The sequence below is a fragment of the Ursus arctos genome, unplaced genomic scaffold (genome assembly GCF_023065955.2).
Source record: "Ursus arctos isolate Adak ecotype North America unplaced genomic scaffold, UrsArc2.0 scaffold_20, whole genome shotgun sequence".
NCBI classification, from domain to species: domain Eukaryota; kingdom Metazoa; phylum Chordata; class Mammalia; order Carnivora; family Ursidae; genus Ursus; species Ursus arctos.
This window is the reverse complement of record NW_026622875.1, coordinates 9511790-9530642: the sequence shown is the minus strand read 5'-3', so window position 1 is coordinate 9530642 and position 18853 is coordinate 9511790. Positions and strand designations below refer to the sequence as shown.

The following is an 18853-nucleotide window of genomic DNA, read 5'->3' as shown; positions in this document are numbered from 1 at the left end:
TAAAATTTGAATACACAAAGTTACACATTTATGAGGCACCTGGGTAGGTCAGTGGTTAAGCATCCAACTCTTGATTTCCCCTGCGGTCATGATCTCAGGCTAGTGAGATCAAGCGCCCTGTGGGGCTCCACACTTAGTGGGGAGTCTGCTGAAGATTGTCTCTCTCCCTCTCCCTCTACTCTTCCCCTACTCATGTGTGCACACTGTCTCTCAAATAAATAAATCTTAAAAAAAAAAAAGTTACAGATTAGTTAAATGTAGCCTAGATTTTAGACAGGAAACCAAATTACACAAATATTACATTTCTGAAAACTATGCAATATTTCAGGAAATTTTTGCAACTCTTTAAAGACTGGTCTTGAACCTGTGTTCATTATTTATTTTTGAGAGAGAGCAAGTGGTAGGAAGCGGCAGAGGGAGAGAGAGAATTTTAAGCTGGCTCCAGGCCCAGCAGGGCTTGATCTCATGACCCTGAGATCATGACCTGAGCTGAGATCAAGAATCTGGTGCTCAACCGATTGAGCCACCCCAGTGCCCCTGACTCTGCATTATTTAAAGAATGGCTTCAAAGTCCACAAACTTGCTGAAATGTTTTTTTTTTTTTTAAGATTTTATTTATTTATTTGACAGAGATAGAGACAGCCAGCGAGAGAGGGAACACAAGCAGGGGGAGTGGGAGAGGAAGAAGCAGTCTCCCAGTGGAGGAGCCCGACGTGGGGCTCGATCCCATAACGCCGGGATCATGCCCTGAGCCGAAGGCAGACGCTTAACTGCTGTGCCACCCAGGCGCCCTTGAAATGTTTTTTAAAGTACATACGCGTGGTAAGTTATAAGTAAATACTTGTTGAATGATGTTTTATGTATTATAAAGTTTACTACCAAGCTGTGTAAGTGGAAATTATTTTTATTTCAAAACTCATCTTACAAATTATTCATACTGTCTTCATCCACTTAAATATTGTAAAATAGCTTTTTCTATATTTCTTATCTTGACCTAGGATCTTTGGGATCTATTCCACTTATATAATTAGAGAATTTCTTCCATTATTTTTGAAAAGAGGATATATTGGCAAACTGAATCTTTGCTTGTCCAAAGGTTGTTGACTTATAGCTTCCATTATTACTATTAGGAAGTTTTCATCAGATTTTGTTTATTTGTAAGTACCTTGTTCTGTCTAGTGTTTGTAAGGTTGTTGTTTTGTTTTGTTTTTCTAATTTTTGAATGTGCCCTTATTTTTTAAAATCTTAATCCTTCTTGGATATATTTATCATCTATTGCTGGGTTGCATATTATTCCAAAATTTAGCACCTTGAAACAATGATCATTTTATCTCGTAATTGCTATTGGTTAGGAATTCAGATATGGCTTAGCTGGATGGTTCTGGCTAAGTATCTTTCAATGAGGTTGCAGTGAAGATGTGAGCTGGGGCTTTAGTCATCTGAATGCTTGGTTGGAGCTGGAGGATCCACTTCCAACATGGCTTGATCACGTGGATGCTCCTTGTTATGTGAGTCTCTGTAGAGCTGCTTAGGTGTATTTCTGAAATGGCAACTGGCTTCCCTCAGAGCAAGTGATCTATGGGAAAGAACAAGGAAGAAGTGACAATGCTTTCAAGACACCGTGTCACGCGTCACATACTTCATCATATTCTGTTAATCACAAGCAATTCACTAAGCCCATCCTACCCTCAAGGGAAGGAGAATAAAGTTTTACTTCTTAAAGGGAGGAATATAGAACTTGTGGATAACCTTTAAAATTGTCATACTAGGAATCAGTGAATCATTTCAATCTGAATATAAAAGTCTTAAGTTCAGGGAAGTTTTCTATTATTTTAAGAATTACACGTAATTTTTATTTTTATATGCAGATTTTAAAGGGTTTTTAAATTGGGAAGTTTTCATGAAGGAAATGGTGCAGCTCTGGCTAAACTCAGGTGGAGGTGCCAATGGAAGGATATTGGTATATTATAAATCTCATATATTTACCACACCAACCGTGACTGTACTTTGGTCATCCTGCCTCTCCAATATTCAAAACAAACCTCCCAGTAACTCACCATTTTTAAAAGTCCAGTTAACTTATCAGGAGTCCAGGACACAGGAGTCAACACTGGCTAGAAGTTTCTAAACTAAAACTTGTGATCATACTGACTATGACACAAATAAGAAAATCAACAGAGTAATAGAAATTTGTTATCTAAAATCACTCAAAATAATGCAATTGCCCTTGACTTTTTACAGGCCAGCCAAGAGAGCCCATACACTAGCTAATATATCTTGTACCCATCAACAAAGATGAAACAGTCAATTTTTTTAAAGGCCACTTGATTAACTGATCAAGGTTTATCAAGGTCAAACTGATCCTTGATATTTATTCTCAAGTTAGATGCAAGATGACTAAAAAATTAATACAAAATAGTTTCCAAATGTCTCATGATATTTATGATTGTCTTCATTCTTTATCCCTTTCCTATCATCTGCCAGAGTTTTGTTTTTATTTTTTTTTAAGTAAGCTTTACACCCAACATGGGTCTTGAACTTAGGACCCTGAGATCAAGAGTTGTTAGGTGCCCCATGGCAGATGTGTAAATATTACTACATGTCTATCCAGAGCTGATGCCATATGTTACACACAGTAAGTCAGCTGGTCATACATAATATATTCTCCACATTTAAACTCTGAAGGCATTCTACAGGATCCATAAATACCTGAAATTGATTTCCTTGAACCTGATGTGGCAGTTTTAAAACATAGCTTCCAAAGTCTTTATCATTTCTGCCTTTGAGAGGTGGAGTCTGTGTCCCTTCCCTAGAATCTAGGCTCTCCAGCTGACCAACAGAATGCAGCTGAGGACATGCTGGACTAATTTCCAGGTCCAGGTCTTAAGAATCTGGCAGTTTCCACTTTCTGTCTCTTGAGACAATCTCTTTTGGAACTGAGTATCATGCACTAGGGGTAGAACTAGCTGGAAAGGAAGTAAGTAAGGCCCATGGCTCTCAGTTGCTGGCTGAGTTGCCAGTCAGCAGCACCAGCTTGGTTGCCATGTACGTGAGCTACACTGGAAGTGAATCCTCCAGCCCCAAGTTAAGTTCTGCGTGCTGATGCCACATGGAGCAGAAATAAGTCTTCACTGTTAAGCCATGCCCAACTCGCTGCTTCTTTCCCAGAAGACCTCATGGTAGTCTTGTGGGACAGACTGAAACACTTCCCTACAAACTGAAGCATACTCTCCCACTAGGCTCTTGGGGTACCTCAGCAAATGTGGAGCAACTCTCACTGAAAACAAGACCTACTCTGCATGGAATCTTCAGCCAGTACTATTATGAACAGTTGTTCCTTTTGCAGACTCAATGCCCTTTACTCACTTCTGGTAATATCATTCTTTTTCCTGGTCTTCCCTGATTGAGGTGTTCTTTTTTTTTTTTTTTTTTAAGATTTTATTTATTTATTTTGAGAGGGAGAGAGGGAGAGAGAGCAAGAGAGCACAAGCGGGGGGGGGGGGGTGTGACAGGGAGAAGCAGGATCCCTGCTGAGCAGGGAGCCCAATGTGGGGCTCCATCCCAGGACCCTGGGATCATGACCTGAGCCGAAGGCAGACACTTAACTGACTGAGCCACCCAGGTGCCCCCCTGATTGAGGTGTTCTGGTGAAGTGGTGAAACCGCCAAACAAAACCGGGCTGGTGGTAGCCACAATCGCGTCTTGCTTTCAGTTGCTCCACCCCCGACTTTCCCATTCTCCATTCTCCACCCCCGACTTTCCCATTCTCCATTGTGCATGCTTGAATGACCAGAAGGGTGAACACAAAGTCCATTCTAGGCCTATCAGAGTCCACTGTATGGATTTGCTAAAATTTATTGACCAGTCTCATATTGATGATACTGTCCATTTAGGTTCTTTCTAAGTTCGACAATTGGTTTTCACTATCCCTCTCCAAATTTTACATATATATAATATGTAACATACATACGCACATATATTTTCGAAGTAAAATTTCGGGGTGAAATTTTTGTGCCAATTTACACTGTTTAACTGTGATTAATCACATCTGCTTTCCCTCATTAACCCTTTATATATATCAAATATGTCAGTCTACACCAATATGACAAGTACAAATATGTGATGATGTTTCAGTTTGTATTCTTTTAATGATAAAAGCATATGTTCAGGGGCGCCTGGGTGACTCAGCTGGTTAAGCATCTGCCTTCGGATCAAGTCATGATCCCAGGGTCCTGGGATCTAGCCCCACATTGAGCCTCATATCGGGCTCCCTGCTCGGTGGGGAGCCTGCTTCTCTCTCTCCTTCTGCTATTCCCCCTGCTTGTGCTCTCTCGGGCTCTCTGTCAAATGAATAAATAAAATCTTTAAAAAAAAAAAAAGAAAAGAAAAATTCTTATCAAATATTATTATTGTTAGTTAATATCAACCCAGTTTTTGTTTCTTTGCTGGTATCTTGTTTTTCCATTTGGAAGCTTATGGAATTTTCATTTTCTTAGAGTTCAGAATTTTCGCCACAACTGGATATTTCTCTTAAGTTTTCTCTCATAACTTCCTTTTTTCTTTTTGTTCTACATTATTGAGAACTCCCAAATTAAGTCCTTCAAAGACAAATTGGAATTATTTTTTTAATTTTTAAGTCATCTCTACACCCAACATGGGGCTCAAACTCACAACCCCAAAATCAAGAGTCACGTGCTCTACCAACTGAGCTAGCCAGGCTCCCTGATAAATTGGAATTGTACAGTTAAAATTTGTGTACTTTGGCAGGGCTCAGGGGAAGGCAGGGATGAACAGGTGGAGCACAGAGGACATTTAGGGGACTGAAACTGCTCTGTATACTAAAATGGTAATTACATGTCATAATGTATTTGTCCAGCCCGTAGAATGTACACCACCAAGAGTCAGCCCTGATGTAAACTATGGACTTGGGGTGATAATGATGTGTCAGTGTGGGTTCATCAGTTGTAACAAATGTACCACTCTGGTGGGGGCTGTCGTTAATGGGCAAATCTATGCATGAGTGGGGACAGGAGTATATGGGAAATCTCTGTACTTTCTGCTCAATTTTGCTATGAACCTAAAACTTCTTTTAAAAATAAGGCTATTTTAAAATATGTAAATTTTATCTCATTAAAGAGAAGGATTGTAGAAAATTATTTGCATGGGGATTGGGGATGGTGGAAGCTTGCTGAATTAAGAACAGCAGATTACCAATGACTCAAAACTGGTGGATTTACTGGGGGATCATTTTACCAGTTTGTTTATTCTGTACATATTCAAAATTCTCCATAATGAAGAAAAACAAAAAATAAATTGGTGAATAACCGTTATTGGTTCTATTCAGTTTCAGAAAACAAAAACAAAAGCAGAGAGTAGACAGAGTTTTCCTGGAAAAATATTGATGGCCTCCCAGAATCAGTAGAAGGCCGGGAGAACTGGCTTAGCAAAAACACAGAAACTATAGCTCAAGGCTAGGCAGAAGGAGTTACAGCTATGGATTACAGGAAATTTGCCAAAAAACTGCTCCTCTGGCAGGCCTGTGATCTCTGAGCTTCGTTTTTTCCTGGGCTCTGTTACAAAAATGAACACCACCATCTAGTGGCCCCTTCCTACACCTGTGTGTGGTTGCAGATTTCTTGACAGGTTTTCCAGCTCACTATCATCTGAATTATATCTTCTATATATCCCTCAGAATTTTTTCATTGCTTTTTGGGGGGATGGGGAGAGAATCAGATTTATTGTGGTATAATTTATATACAGTAACATTTTACTTTACAGTTCTATAAGTTTTGATAAATACAAACTATTTCGACAAATAGTTACGCAACCACCACCACAATCAAAATATGGAAGTTTCATCACTCCAAAAAGTAGTTTGCACTCTTTTGAAGATAATCTCTCTACCCATCCTCCAGCCCCCACTGATCTGTTTTCTCTCCCTATAGTTTTGCTTTTCTAAAATGTCCTATAAATGGAATCCTACAATATGTAGCCTTTGAGTCTGGCCTCTTTCCGTTAGCAAAGTGCACTGAGATTCATCTATGTTGTCACTTGTATTGATAGTCCTCCCCTCTCCTCACCCCCTTTTTTTGTTTTGGCTGAGTAGTATTTTGTTGTGTGGATATACCAGAATGTGTTTATGATCCATTCACTAGTCCAAGGACATTTGGATTATTTCCAGTTTGGGCAGTTATTAATAAAGTGACATTATAAATACTGTGTACAGGTGTTTGTGTAAACATGTTTTCATTTATTTTGGGCAATTACGTAGAATAGTATTGCTGAGTTGTGTGATATGTGCATATTTAACTTTCTGAGAAACTGCAAGCATGTTTTCTTAAGTGGTTGTGCCATTTCACACTCCAACCAGCAACATTTTTTTTTCTGCTTATGACATCCTACATGATTTTCCAATCTTGCCATGTTTTACTCCCAAATTTTTTTCTTCTGTTATTTTGTAGGGTTTTTAGAAGATTGGGAAGATGATACCAAAATATTTTAAGTAGCATATTATGTTTATTAACTATTTGTAGTGGTTAATTTTTGAATTTTATCTCCCTCTTTCATGATTGGGGTCTTAATGTTGTTTGTTTTCATTTTAATATTGTTTTAGAGATTCACATATCTGTCATTTTTCTGTAAAAATTTTCCCATATCTTGTCATGTTTGAATGAATATGGTTTTCAAAATAAGGACAGAGTACATAATGCTTTAGTGAATCATGACACAATCATATGTTGGGTACTCACAATGTGCTAATCACGGGACCATATTCTGAAAATAACTAATATTTTTTATGGTGCTTCATCATTTAAAAAGTGCTTTCATACATATTATGTAATTCTATGAAAGTTCATAGAAATACAACCACCCACAACCATTCTTTTTATATATGTGTATATTTGTGTGTGTGTGTGTGTATATATATATATGTATATATATATATAATAGCAGCCTGTTAAAGGGCAGAGAGAAATATGAGAATGAATGATAGGACAGACAAAAGATGAGTTTAATTGGCGAAGAGATGGAGAAAGTTGGAGAAAGAGGTAACAAATGTGTGAGGGAGAGGTTGAGAAGTGGAGAAAAGAAGGACATTCAGTGAGTACTAGATTGGGTTACCATGTTTGGACCACCCCAGAATTCCCTTGGGTATCCTTATAATGTACTATCACATTTTTATAGTCTTTTGAAATGGTAATTAGCTGGTTACCTACCTTTTCCAACAAGTTATTCCCAAAGAAAGAATTTTGCTTTGAGCAACTAACACTACCAATAGGGAAAGAAATCTTAGATAAAATGGGAGTAGGTATGGAAAGGCAAACTTTGTGAAGTTTCTCCTTTCAGGAAAACCATCTATTCTTGTAACATGTCCCAAGTAAAGTGGGGTCATGCTGCTTTTTTCTAGTCATCTCAGATTTGTGGTATCTTGGTTAAACTGAGGCTCTGAATAGAGAGCTGAGTCCTAGGAAGAGGTGGAAATAAAAACATCAAACTATTGGTTACAAATTGAGCCTTGTATTTGTATAAGTATTATGATGCTTCTTGCCAGGATACTAAATATGGGGACGTTATGTGAAGATAGGTGATTTTAATATATGAAAACAGCTTAAAGTCCTAAATTTAAAAATTCCATGAAGTGGTGCCTGGGTGGCTCAGTCAGTTAAGCATCTGCTTTCAGCTCAGATCATGACCCCAGGGTCCTGGGATCCAGCCCCACATTGGGCTCCCTGCTCAGCAGGGAGTCTGCTTCTTCCTCTCCCTCTGCTACTTCCATGATCATCCTCTTTCTCTCTCACTAAATAAATAAAATCTTTTCAAAAATTAAAAAAATTAAAAATTCCATGGAAAGTGTTATCATCACTTGTACAAAAACAGAAAGCATACTGCATTTCAAAAGGACGACTTCATTTTCTTCACCCTCACTGCAAGCTGTTTTATGAGTTACTATGTTTCATTCTTGTATTTTTTATTTTTAATACATAAATACTCCCAACAGCAATATTATTCACAACAGCCAAAAGGTGGCAGCCACCCAAATGTCCATGAACAGATGGATGGATAAACAAAATGTGGTATACACACACATACACACAATAGAATATTATTCAGCCTTAAAAAGGGAGGAAATCCTGTCACATGTCATAGCATGGATGAATCTTGAGGACGTTATGCTACGTGAAACCAGTTATAAAAAGATGAATGCTGTATGATTTCACTTACGTGAGGTATCTAAAGCTGTCACATTCATAGAAACAGAAAATAGAATGGTGGCCACCAAGGCTGAGAGGAAGGGGAATGGGGAATTGTTCGTTGGGTAGAGTTTCAGTTTTGCAAGATGAAATGTGGAGATCTGCTGTACATAATGTGAATATACTTAGCATTACTGAACTGTTCACTTAAAAATGGCTAAGATGGTAAATTTTCTATTACGTGTTTCTACCACAATTAAATATATTATATAAACACCCAGTGAATTTATACTCATTAATTTTGTAAAGGATAACCAGTTAAAAAAATCCATCAAAATTATAGTACTACATGCAAATAGATGGAAGAAACAGTGGTAATAAGGCCATTACTCTGCTTTAATATATACCCAGTGATACTTGTGGCTTTAAAGATGATTTGGCAAAGTGTATTTTGAATGCTTAATGAACAATAAAAAGGCTAGAGCCAGTTGGCCTGGTTTGAATCTCAGTTCCCTGGTTTACTGGCTGTATCACCTTATGCTAATTTCTCTCTTAGTTTTCTCAATCATGAAAAGATGACAAGGAGATAATGATAGTATCCATATCATAAGACCATTGTATTAAATGTGCTCATATATGTAATAATTTACAATAGTGCCTCGGCACTTGAAGTGCCCTATCAGGTTTACCACTATTACCACCACCATCACCACTACTACCACAACTACAACAACCACATTACTACCGTTATTATTACTATTACCATCACCAGTTTTAGAAACTTTTCAAAGGCAAGACCCTAAAAGTTGTACCCTTCTTTCTCCTAGATGGGGTGATGGGACAGGATTTGGCTAAATCAGTTCTTCCCAGCAGATGTCAATTTGACTCTAAGAGGAGACTAAAATTTGAGAGCATAATTGGGACAGAGTGCAGAGCAGGGATAATCAATACGAATATACTTATGGTAATAATATTCAATGGCCTTCTGCTTTAATAAAGCAGGATATTTAAAAATAGGAATGTATCATATATGAGTGGTTGTTTTTATCATATAATTAACTAATCGTTTATGAAAGTATTAACTGTAAGATTTTTTTAAAGATTTATTAATTTATTTATTTGGAGAGAGAGAAGCCGACTCCCCACTGCACAGGGAGCATGACATGGGGCTTGATCCTTGGACCCCAAGATCATGACCTGAGCTGAAGGCAGACGCTTGGCTGACTAAGCCACCCCGGTGCCTCTAACTGCAAGATTTTTAAACAATGAGGTTTTATGGTGTATATTATCTTTTAAAATTTTGAAGTGGTTTCCAACTTACAGCAAAGTTGCGATAACAGTACAAAGAGCTCCCTCCACTTACTGAGGGCCTTCAAGTTTTGCCAATTATCCTATTATGCCCTTTATAGCAAGAGGATTCAATCCAGGAGCATGTATTTACTCAGCTGTCTACTGTCCTTCAATCTAGAACAGTTCCTTAGCCCTCCCATGACCTTCTTTTTCTCAGATTACTATGCTAATTGTATTTTTCTATGCATTATACCACATTTCCAGTTTCACATGCTCTTCTAGAATTCTGTCTCTTAATCTAGACAAACCCTGTGCCTCAGTCCATGAACAGAATATGGAGAAGTAGTCCTGTGTAACTTATGAGGCTAGGTAAGAAAAGCCATACAACCTTCTATCTGGCTCTCTTTCACACACAGACACACATACACACTCCCAGACAGTCCTCAGCTGACATGTAGAAAATCCAGTTACCCTGAAGCTGTGGTGATGAAGACACCATAGAGAGTAGACATGTCAGAGGGGCTGCAGCTGTTCCAGCCCTCAGCTGGGTGAGCCTTCCAGATCAGGTGTCATAGATGTGAGTGCATCTCTTCACATGATTCTAGTTCCCAGACTTTGAGCCACTCTAGCTGAGGCCTAGTGGAGCCAGGCTCTGGGCTATACCAGCTGACAGCTTAGAACTGAGGAGAGCTATCCCTGCTGCCACTAGGTTTTATGGTGTTTGCTACAAACCAATAGATAACTGGAACAATTGTAGGCCTGTTATTCTGTGGAATGTTTGTCCATTTGGGTTTGCCTGTTGTTTTCTCACAGTCAGGTTATGTATTTTAGGCAAGACCAGTGAAGAAATTCTGTGCTTGGCTCAAGGCATCCATCAGATCATGTATGATGTTGATTTGTTCCACTACTGTTGATGTTAACTTCGATCACTTGAATAAGGATGTGCCTTCAGATTTCTTCACAATAAAGTTACTCTTTTTTTCATGATTATTTTGTAGACAGATACTTTGAGACAATGTACATAAAATCTGTTCTTGATCCATCTTTCATCCGTTTTTCCATACATTGATGTTTTTTGCCTAAATTTATTACTTTTATGAGGGTTGCAAAATGATTTTATTATTCAATTATTCCTTCGACTTTTATTAGTTGATATTGTATTATAAGGAAGAGTTTTCCATCTATTTAATCATCCATTTATTTATATCATCATAGACTGATGGCCCCTAATTTAATCAGTGGATGTAACTTGTTTACCATCACTTTTATTTTGATATATTATCCCAGATTTGGCTAATAAGTCCTTTCTAACTGACTTCTGTGTCCCTCTGACATGTCCTCATTATTCTTTGAACACTTCCTTACTTCCTGGCCCAGAAGGATGTTCCTGGTCATCCAGTCCCTGCTTTGCTCCTGAAAGCAGCCTTTTGTCCAAGAAGACCTGGTTCCTCTTGTTGGAGAATAGTATTTAGAAACCAGTATCTGGTGGCTTGGTTTGCTTGCTGCTACTGGAATCATACCACTTTTACGGCTTTTCTGTGGATAGGACAAGTAAATACAGTAGAGGGTGGTGAGTATAATGCAAGGGAAAGAGATGTGGGAGCACAAAAATGGAAAGGACATCTAACCTAAGTCTTCAGAGTTTGGGGGAGGGGAACAGAAGTATTCTAGACAGAACATATTTATGTGCAAAAGGCCTGAGTCAAGAGAGAATATGTCATGTTAAAGGAACTAAAGCAGTATGGCTAAAGTAGAGAGAAGGGGCAGCAGTAAGAGAGCAGGAAACAAAGTAAACAGGGGATAGCCAAATCTCAAGACGAGGACCAAATAAGCAATGCTAGAAGTTTTAAGCTTATTCTGAGAGCAATGGAGAACTATTAAGAAGATTCCAAGCAAGGGATATATGATCAAAAATCATTTTTTTAAAAAAAGATTTTATTTATATACTTGAGAGAGAGAGAGAGAGAGCATGAGCACGGGGCATAGACAGAGAGGGAGAGAGAGAATCTTAAGCAGACTCCACACAGCACAGAGCCCAATGCAGTGCTAGATCCCACCACCCTGAGATCATGACCTGAGCCAAAACCAAGACTCAGACGCTTAACTGACTGAGCCACTCAGGTGCCCCCCAAAATCATTTCAGAACAGTTGTCTTTAATTAAAAAACAAAACAATTTACATACTATCCTAAAAGGATTTTGAAATATTATGTACTTCTTCCACATTTTAAGTTGGCATCTAATATTTTTTATAAACTTAAAAGTTAATTTTTTTAATGGGAGGTTTAAAATATTTTATAGTTTGAAAGGTGAAATGACCTTGGATTATACCTGAAGTAAGTATTTTATGATTTGATACTCACCAAATCTGAAAAGACTCCTGAAATTTCTAGCTGTGGATTTTATCAAATGTTATCTAAAAAATGTGTTGGTCTCAGAAACCACAAAATGACACTTATAAGTATCAACATCACTGGTCTATGTTGCCTAAGTTGTTCTGAATTCAGGGCAATTTTCAACCTTAAAAAAACTATGTATGAGACAGGTAAAGGACTTACAGGTTTAAGATGTTTCAACTACACATTAAAAGAGATTTCCAGACTTCCCCTTTTGCCAAAGATGGAGTAACAGGAACTGGATTTACTCTCTTACTGAAACAACAACAACAATAACAACAACAAAAAGTCAAACAAAATATATGAAACAATGGTTTTAAAATACTGAATATCAAGCATTAAAGGACAGTGATCCCTGAGAGACAGGAAACAAAAGAGAGGAGTCCTTCGATTGCCCCAGTTTACTGCCTTGAGAATCTCTAAATTATAGACATAAACTTAACTTCATTAATAATCACATTAAATGTAAATGGGCTAAATACTCCAATTAAAAGAAATTGGCAGATCAGACAAAAAAGCAAGAACCAATTATTTGCTGCCCATAAAAAAAAAACCCACTTTAAAACATAACATAAATACAGAACAAGTTAAAGAGTTGCAAAAGATATACAAACAACCAGTCAAGAAAGCAGGCATGCTATTTTATTTTCTTTTAATTTATTTCTTTTTTAAAGTAAGTTCTAGGCCCAATGTGACACTTGAACTCCTCACCCTGAGATCAAGAGTCACATGCTCTACCAACTGAGCCAGCCAGGCACCCCAGGCATGCTATTTTAATGCTGGACAAATGTCAGAATAAAGAATATTACCAGGGATACAGAATGTCATTTCATAATGATAAAGTGATCAATAACAATTCTAAACATTTATGACCCTAGTAACAGAGTTTCAAGATACACGAAGCAAAAACTGATAGAACTATAAGAAGTTGATACAATCACAATTATAAAGATTTTAGAACCCCTCTCTCAATAACTGATAGGATAAATGAACATAAAATCATCAAGAATGTAATAGTCTTGAACAATGTTATCAACCAACTTGACCTATTTGCCATTTATAGAACACTCCACACAACAGCAGAATACACATTCTTTTCAAGTACACACAGGACATTCACCAAGATAGACTATATTCTAAGCCAAACAAACCTCAATACACTTAAAAGGATTCAAATCATATAAAATATATTCTCTGATCACAATGGAATTAACTTAGAAACTAACAACAAAAAGAGCTCTGAAAAATCCTCAAATATTTGGAAATGGAATAACATGCTTTTAGATAATCCCTGGGTCAAAGAAGAAATCAAAAGAAATTAGACACTGGTTAGAACCAAATGGAAATGAAAATATGATATATCAGAATTTGTGGGATATCAGTAAAGTAGTTCTTAGGGGGAAATTTATAGAGCTAAATACCTATATTAGGAAAGAAGAAAGATCTCAAATTGATGATCTCAGATTCCAACTTAAAAAACTAGAAAAAGAGCAAACTAAATACAAAGTAAGAAGAAAGGAAATAATAAAGATTAAAGCAGAAATCAATGAAATAGAAAGCAGAAAAACAAATAAAACTAAGAGTTGTTCTTTGAGAGGATCAATAAAATTGGTAAACTTCTTTCTAGCCAGACTGTTGAGGAAAAACAGAAAACAAAATTACCAATATCAGGAATGAGAAATTTGATATCACTACAGAGTCTAGCTATTAAAAGGATAATAAGAGAATATTACGAATAACACTTTGTCTATGAATTTGACAACTTAGACAAAACTGACATATTTTTTGAAAGACACAAATTGCCAAAGCTCAGTCAAGAAAAAATAGATAACCTGAAGAGCCCTATATCTTTTTTAAAATTTACTTTGTAGTTAAAAACCTTACTACAAAGAAAACTTTAGCTCAGATGGCCTCATTGGTGAATTCTACCTGACATTTAAGAAAGAAATAACACCAATTCTATACCAACTCTTCTGGAAATAATAATTCTACACAAACTTTCAACTTTATTCTCTGAGGCCAGCGTTATCCTGATACCAAATCCAGTTAAATATCTTAGAAGAAAATGGAGAGCTAATATTCCTCATTAACATAGATGCAAAAATTTGAAAGCAAATTTTAGCAAATCAAAAGCAATATATAAAAAGGACAATATGTGGGGGTGCCTGGGTGCTTCGGTTGGTTGAGCATCTGACTTTTGGTTTTGGCTCAGGTCATGATGTCTGGGCTGTGACATTGGACACTGTCAGCCTCCACACTCAGCAGGGAGTCTGCTTGAGGATTTTCTCCCTCTGCCCCTCTCCCCGCTCGCTTGTGCACCTGAGCATGCTTATGTGCAGGTCCTCTCACCCTCTCTCTAAAATAAATACATCTTAAAAAAAGAAGAGGAAAATATATCATGATTACTTGAAGCTTATTCCAAGAATGTAGGGCTGGTTTGATGTTTAAAAATCAACCAGTCAATGCAATTTACTGCATTAACAAACTGAAAAAAGAAAAGCCATATAACAATCTCAACAGACACAGAAAAAGCATTTGACAACATCCATTCCTGATCAAAACTCTCAGCAAAACAAGAATAGAGGAGAACTTCCTCAACTTGATAAAGGGAATCTATGAAAAACCTATAGCTTATGGATGAAAGACTGAATGTTTTCCCTCTTTCAGTGTTATTGGGCACAGAAATTTGGGAAGTTTTGTTTTGGACTTGTTGAGTTTGGGGCCCAACATGCCATTGGACATCTAACTGGGGATTTGCAGAATGATATGGTTCTGGAGCTCAGAGGAGAGAGCTGTCATAGAACCTATTAACGGGTATTTTAAAATTAGTTTTGATTTTTAAAAAAGTACCCCAAAGAAACACTGATGAGAAGAGGGTAGGGAACGGAAATATTGAAGAAAAGCAACACTTAAGCTTCCTCCTGTAGGGTATATTCAGAAAGAGGGGCAATAAAGGTGACCGAAACAGTGTCAACTATCATTAAAAAAAAAAAAAAAAGAACAAGAACAATCTTACAGGTGAAAAGACACCTATATGATGTACTGTAAGAGAAATCCAGTTTCAAGAACGAGGGACGGGTCAATAGAGTCAAAAGTTGCAGAAGAACTTTAGATATAAGGATCCTGGTACCTTAGCCATAAACGCAGGTGACCACTAGAATATATTTAAAATAGGTATTATCTAGTATAGATGGGCTTTAGCCAATCCTTAACGCTGGTACATCACATTCCATTCCATTCCATTCTGGGTGGATATTGATGCAAGCTGAGGCTCTCCTATTGGTTATTACATTGTTCTCTTGGTTGCTCATACAGACCTACCAAGAAAGCACAGTATCCATGGCTTTAGAAAGTTCGAGTATTCATTTTTCAGCTCAGAAAAGAGTAAGTGAAATACTTTCATTGACTCGGGGGTCCGCTAGGATTTGGGGCCTCTTGTTCCTGATAGTGATAAACTGTCTGTCCTTTCCCAGATCAGGTACCCCCTACCTCCTATTCCGAGAGGCAGAGAGGCACATTATCTCACTGAGCCTCAATTTCTTCATTAGTAAGAAGTTGGATAAGAACATGAATCCTACCTCACTACTTTCGTGAAATAGCTTAGAATAAAATGAGTTTTTGTAATTCAGGGTTGTCTTACCCTGGCTCCTTGACACCTGGAGCCTGACACATAGCATGGGCTCAGCAAATGGCAGCAACATAGTAATTGAATATTTGTTAAAAGACTTTGTGAATCTGGAAGCTGTTGCAAGTGTTATTTATTCTCCAACCCCGATTTAGGTTACCAGGTGACCAAATTTAAAGTAATACCTCATCCTGCCGGTTGCCAAGGAGTAGCTGGAAGGACCGCAGCCCCTTCCCCATAAACAATCTAAATAAAAACATCGGGTGCTGTGCAAACAGAGCTTCATGGCCAGTCCCCTGGCCCAGCATCCCACCGGATTACCGCTCCCACTGTAGAACTTTTGAGGATTTCTGTGCTCAAATCTCACCGACATTCCTTGAGATGTCACGAAGAAACTCTTCACAGTAGCCTTGGCTGACCCCATGTCCCACAACCGGAGATGAGGCCGCGACAATGGCTAAGAGTTCCCCCAGGGGCCCAGCTATCTGGAGGCTTCCTACTCCGCTCCTCCAGCCTCTCACAGTGGTCAAAGCCTGTCTGCCGGCAAGCCTACTACAAACCGTCTCAGGCTCGGGTTTTTCTCAGAGGAGGGCCTTCGCCGCGGAGGAGGGGCCGACCGTCCCGGGCTCCTCCTCCTCCTCCTCCTCCTCCTCCTCCTCCTCCTCCTCCTCCCCCCCCCCCCCAGGGCCTGTTGCCCGGTGCGGGGGCGGGACAGGAGCAGGGCTGTTAGTTGCGGGCTCCTCCCCCCAAGGGCGGACCAGAGGAAGCGGAGGCGGGTCAGGTTCCTACTGGGGGGCGGACTTTGGCGGCGGAGGCGGGGCCGGGTGCCGCAGGCCCTTCTTCCCGTGGGCGGGCTGGCCGCAGAACCTGCGGGTTTCTTTTCCCGGAGGCGGACCTCGGAGGCGGGAACGGACCTGGGGGGCGGGGCCGGGCCCCGAAAGCCCCTCCTCCCGAAGCAGGCTGATTTGGCGGCGGCCACAGCTGCCGGGTGTCCGCTGTTTGGCTGCCTAGCCGAACGGGCTCTGGCTCCTCCCAGTGGCCGGCCGGGGCGGAAGCAGGAGGCGGGGGCAGCGTGCGCGCTGCTGGTCTCCTCTCCCGCGGCGCTGGGGCCCGCGCTCCGCGGCTGCTGCTAGATTCGGCGCCTAGCAGTCGGCTACCTCCTTTCCGCGCCCGCCCGCTTCTAGACCAGGCCTCCTCCTCAAGCCCCGGCCCGCGGACCCGACCCCGCCGGCCCTCTCCCGCCCCGTCTCATACTGTGGCCACCGCTGCCGCAGCCCCGGCCCCGATGGCTCTGTGCAACGGAGACTCCAAGGTCAGTTTTTGGCGTGGGGCTCCCTGCTTTGCCGCCTCCGGGCGCAGGCGAGGCTCCGGGGCCGAGGAACCACCGCTCGACCCCCCCTCCCCCCAGCCCGTCTGCGCAGCCCTGCGGCCCGGGCAGCTGCGCGTCGGAGAGTCCCCGGTCGGGGCCTGTGGCATGTTTTCTCCTCGGGAGCGGCAGGTGCTTTGTTGATTTTTGTCTGCGTGTCGGGGTTCCTGCGCCCGCCGGCCTCCGGGCGTCGGGGAGGGCGTCAGCTCCCCGCAGTCGCGCCGCTGGCCCTCGCCTCCCCCGCTCCGCTGTGGGGCTCGGAGCCCGAGGAGCGCGGCCGGAGGGTGGAGGTAGGGAGGCAAGCGGGTGTGTGTGCTTGCTTCCTCAGCTCTCACCCCGGTCCCTTCGGGAGGCTGGGGGCTTTTGTGGACCTCCTGGGGCCGGCGGAAGGGGAGGCAGGATCGGGGCCTCGCGTGCGTTCAAGCTGTGCTGGCCTGCCGTCTTCCCGCCTCCCCATTTCCCGCCTGCCTTCGGTGAGGCCCTCCCCATTCCCTGACGCCGGCCTTGGGGTCCGCGGCGGCGAGGCCGGCCCTCGGCGAGGCCGCGTGATTGCAGTCCTCCCTCCACCCCCCCCCCCCCGGTCAGTCCCCGGTCAGGGTCGGTGGCCCGAGGGCTGCTCGCTCCGCTGCCCTCCCCCCATCCTTCTCCGAGGGCAGGAGCGTGGGTCTAACCCCGCCCCTAGTTGCTGGCTGCTGCTTCTGCACGTTTGTTTGCGGTGGATCCGTTCCTCGCGGTGGGTGCCCTCTCCGGGACGGGAGCCGCTGCCAGCGCGTCCGAGGGCTGGGAAGTGGGGAGTCCCGGGGTGTTGGAAAAGTTGCTAACTTGATGTGGGGAGAGCACGTTTGGGTCGCCGCCGCGCTTCTCGTCGCCTCCAACTCACTTTTTTCTTTAGACCCTCCTCTTTAGTCTCGCTTCTGAATTGGGCACCTTCGCTTTCACTTCTGTATTAAAATTTTCGTTGGCTTGGAGTTTTCAGACCCTCAGAAAGTCTTTTTTTGTCAGCAATAAAGTGCATAGTTTTGAATTGGCGATTAACTTGAGTATGATGTATCTCTTGTACGCTGTTTAGAGCCTGGCTTTAAGAAATTATTAAATTTTACTCGTGTGTGGGATTTTTAAAAGTCAGGTGGGAATTGGTGTTCTGTCAGTAGTGCCTTATTCAGATGGTATTCTCTTTCCAAGGTGGTGTCTAAGTGTCGCATATTAGTAGGTCCTTTCCTACTAATGATTGCTTAGTACCTCCTAAACATTAAACTATTTTTTGAACAAATGAGAAAAGATAAGATAGCGAAATGCTCTTTTAAACCGAGAAAACTAATGGCATAGACTGCGTGAAACTTTTCTCGGGATTATAAAGGGGAATGAAGACAGTCGAGCTTGTAGTTTTTTGAGCTCAGAAGCTAATGTAAACCTCATTGTACAGCTCTTTCCGGTACATCAGCTCACTTGCAAAGCATTTTTCTGTTTTGAGACTTAAAATTTATCTTCGTATTGGTAGAGGAAAGGACTATACTAATAGGAGGACTCAAACCTAATTTACAGACTTTGAAAGTTATGTGGTGATTTGAGAAGAGTATTTTCACAAAATTAACTGGCAGCAGAAAGTTCAAGACTCAGTTTCCAAATTTATCTGTCTCAGGAATATAGAACAAACTTTTTTTTCTAGTTGATATTTTTGTTTTGTTTAATTTGCATCTTAAGGAGAGTCTTGATCAATTTGATATATTTGAGCCTCAAGTGAATTGCTGATTGATTTTATTTCAAGGTCCTTTATGTTTACAGTATACTAAAGCATGAGTGTTTTTTGTGTGTGTGTGTGTGTTTTTTGTTTTTTTGTTTTGTTTTGTTTTTTGAGTAACAATTAGATGTGAACTCAGTTGGAACATTTTCAGGAGGAGCCATCAGGGAAATAACATATTTCATCAAATCTATTATTATTTCATGTACTTTTAAGGAGGAAAAAACTCCCTACAATTAAACCGTGA

At 40.7% G+C, this 18853-nt stretch overlaps 1 protein-coding gene and 1 long non-coding RNA gene across 5 annotated transcripts in view; one reads left to right on the top strand and one right to left on the bottom strand.

Annotated features, from left to right (window-relative positions):
• Nucleotides 1–591: 591 nt before the first annotated feature.
• LOC125282038 (uncharacterized) lies at nucleotides 592–16126 on the bottom strand. 3 transcript variants are annotated; one of them, XR_007189148.2, is made up of 4 exons: nucleotides 15870–16121; nucleotides 12040–12132; nucleotides 10848–11018; nucleotides 592–1576 (listed from the first exon to the last, which is right to left on the bottom strand). It is a non-coding gene; the product is annotated as an uncharacterized LOC125282038 (long non-coding RNA). The 3 variants fall into 3 exon arrangements; XR_007189149.2 differs by lacking the exon at nucleotides 592–1576 and having other exon boundaries at nucleotides 7953–11018; nucleotides 15688–16126; XR_007189147.2 differs by lacking the exon at nucleotides 592–1576 and having other exon boundaries at nucleotides 7953–11018; nucleotides 15870–16113.
• Nucleotides 16127–16446: 320 nt separating this feature from the next.
• Nucleotides 16447–18853, top strand: part of GMPS (guanine monophosphate synthase) — a 61280-nt gene continuing 58873 nt past the window's right edge. Inside the window, exon 1 of one of the 2 annotated variants that reach the window (XM_026497342.3) lies at nucleotides 16447–16814. In XM_026497342.3, coding sequence (XP_026353127.1) covers nucleotides 16788–16814 — 27 coding nt within the window. In that variant the 5' untranslated portion in view covers nucleotides 16447–16787. Of the gene's footprint in view, nucleotides 16815–17533; nucleotides 17602–18853 lie in introns of those variants that run through there. The other variant, XM_057316032.1, reaches the window with a different exon arrangement.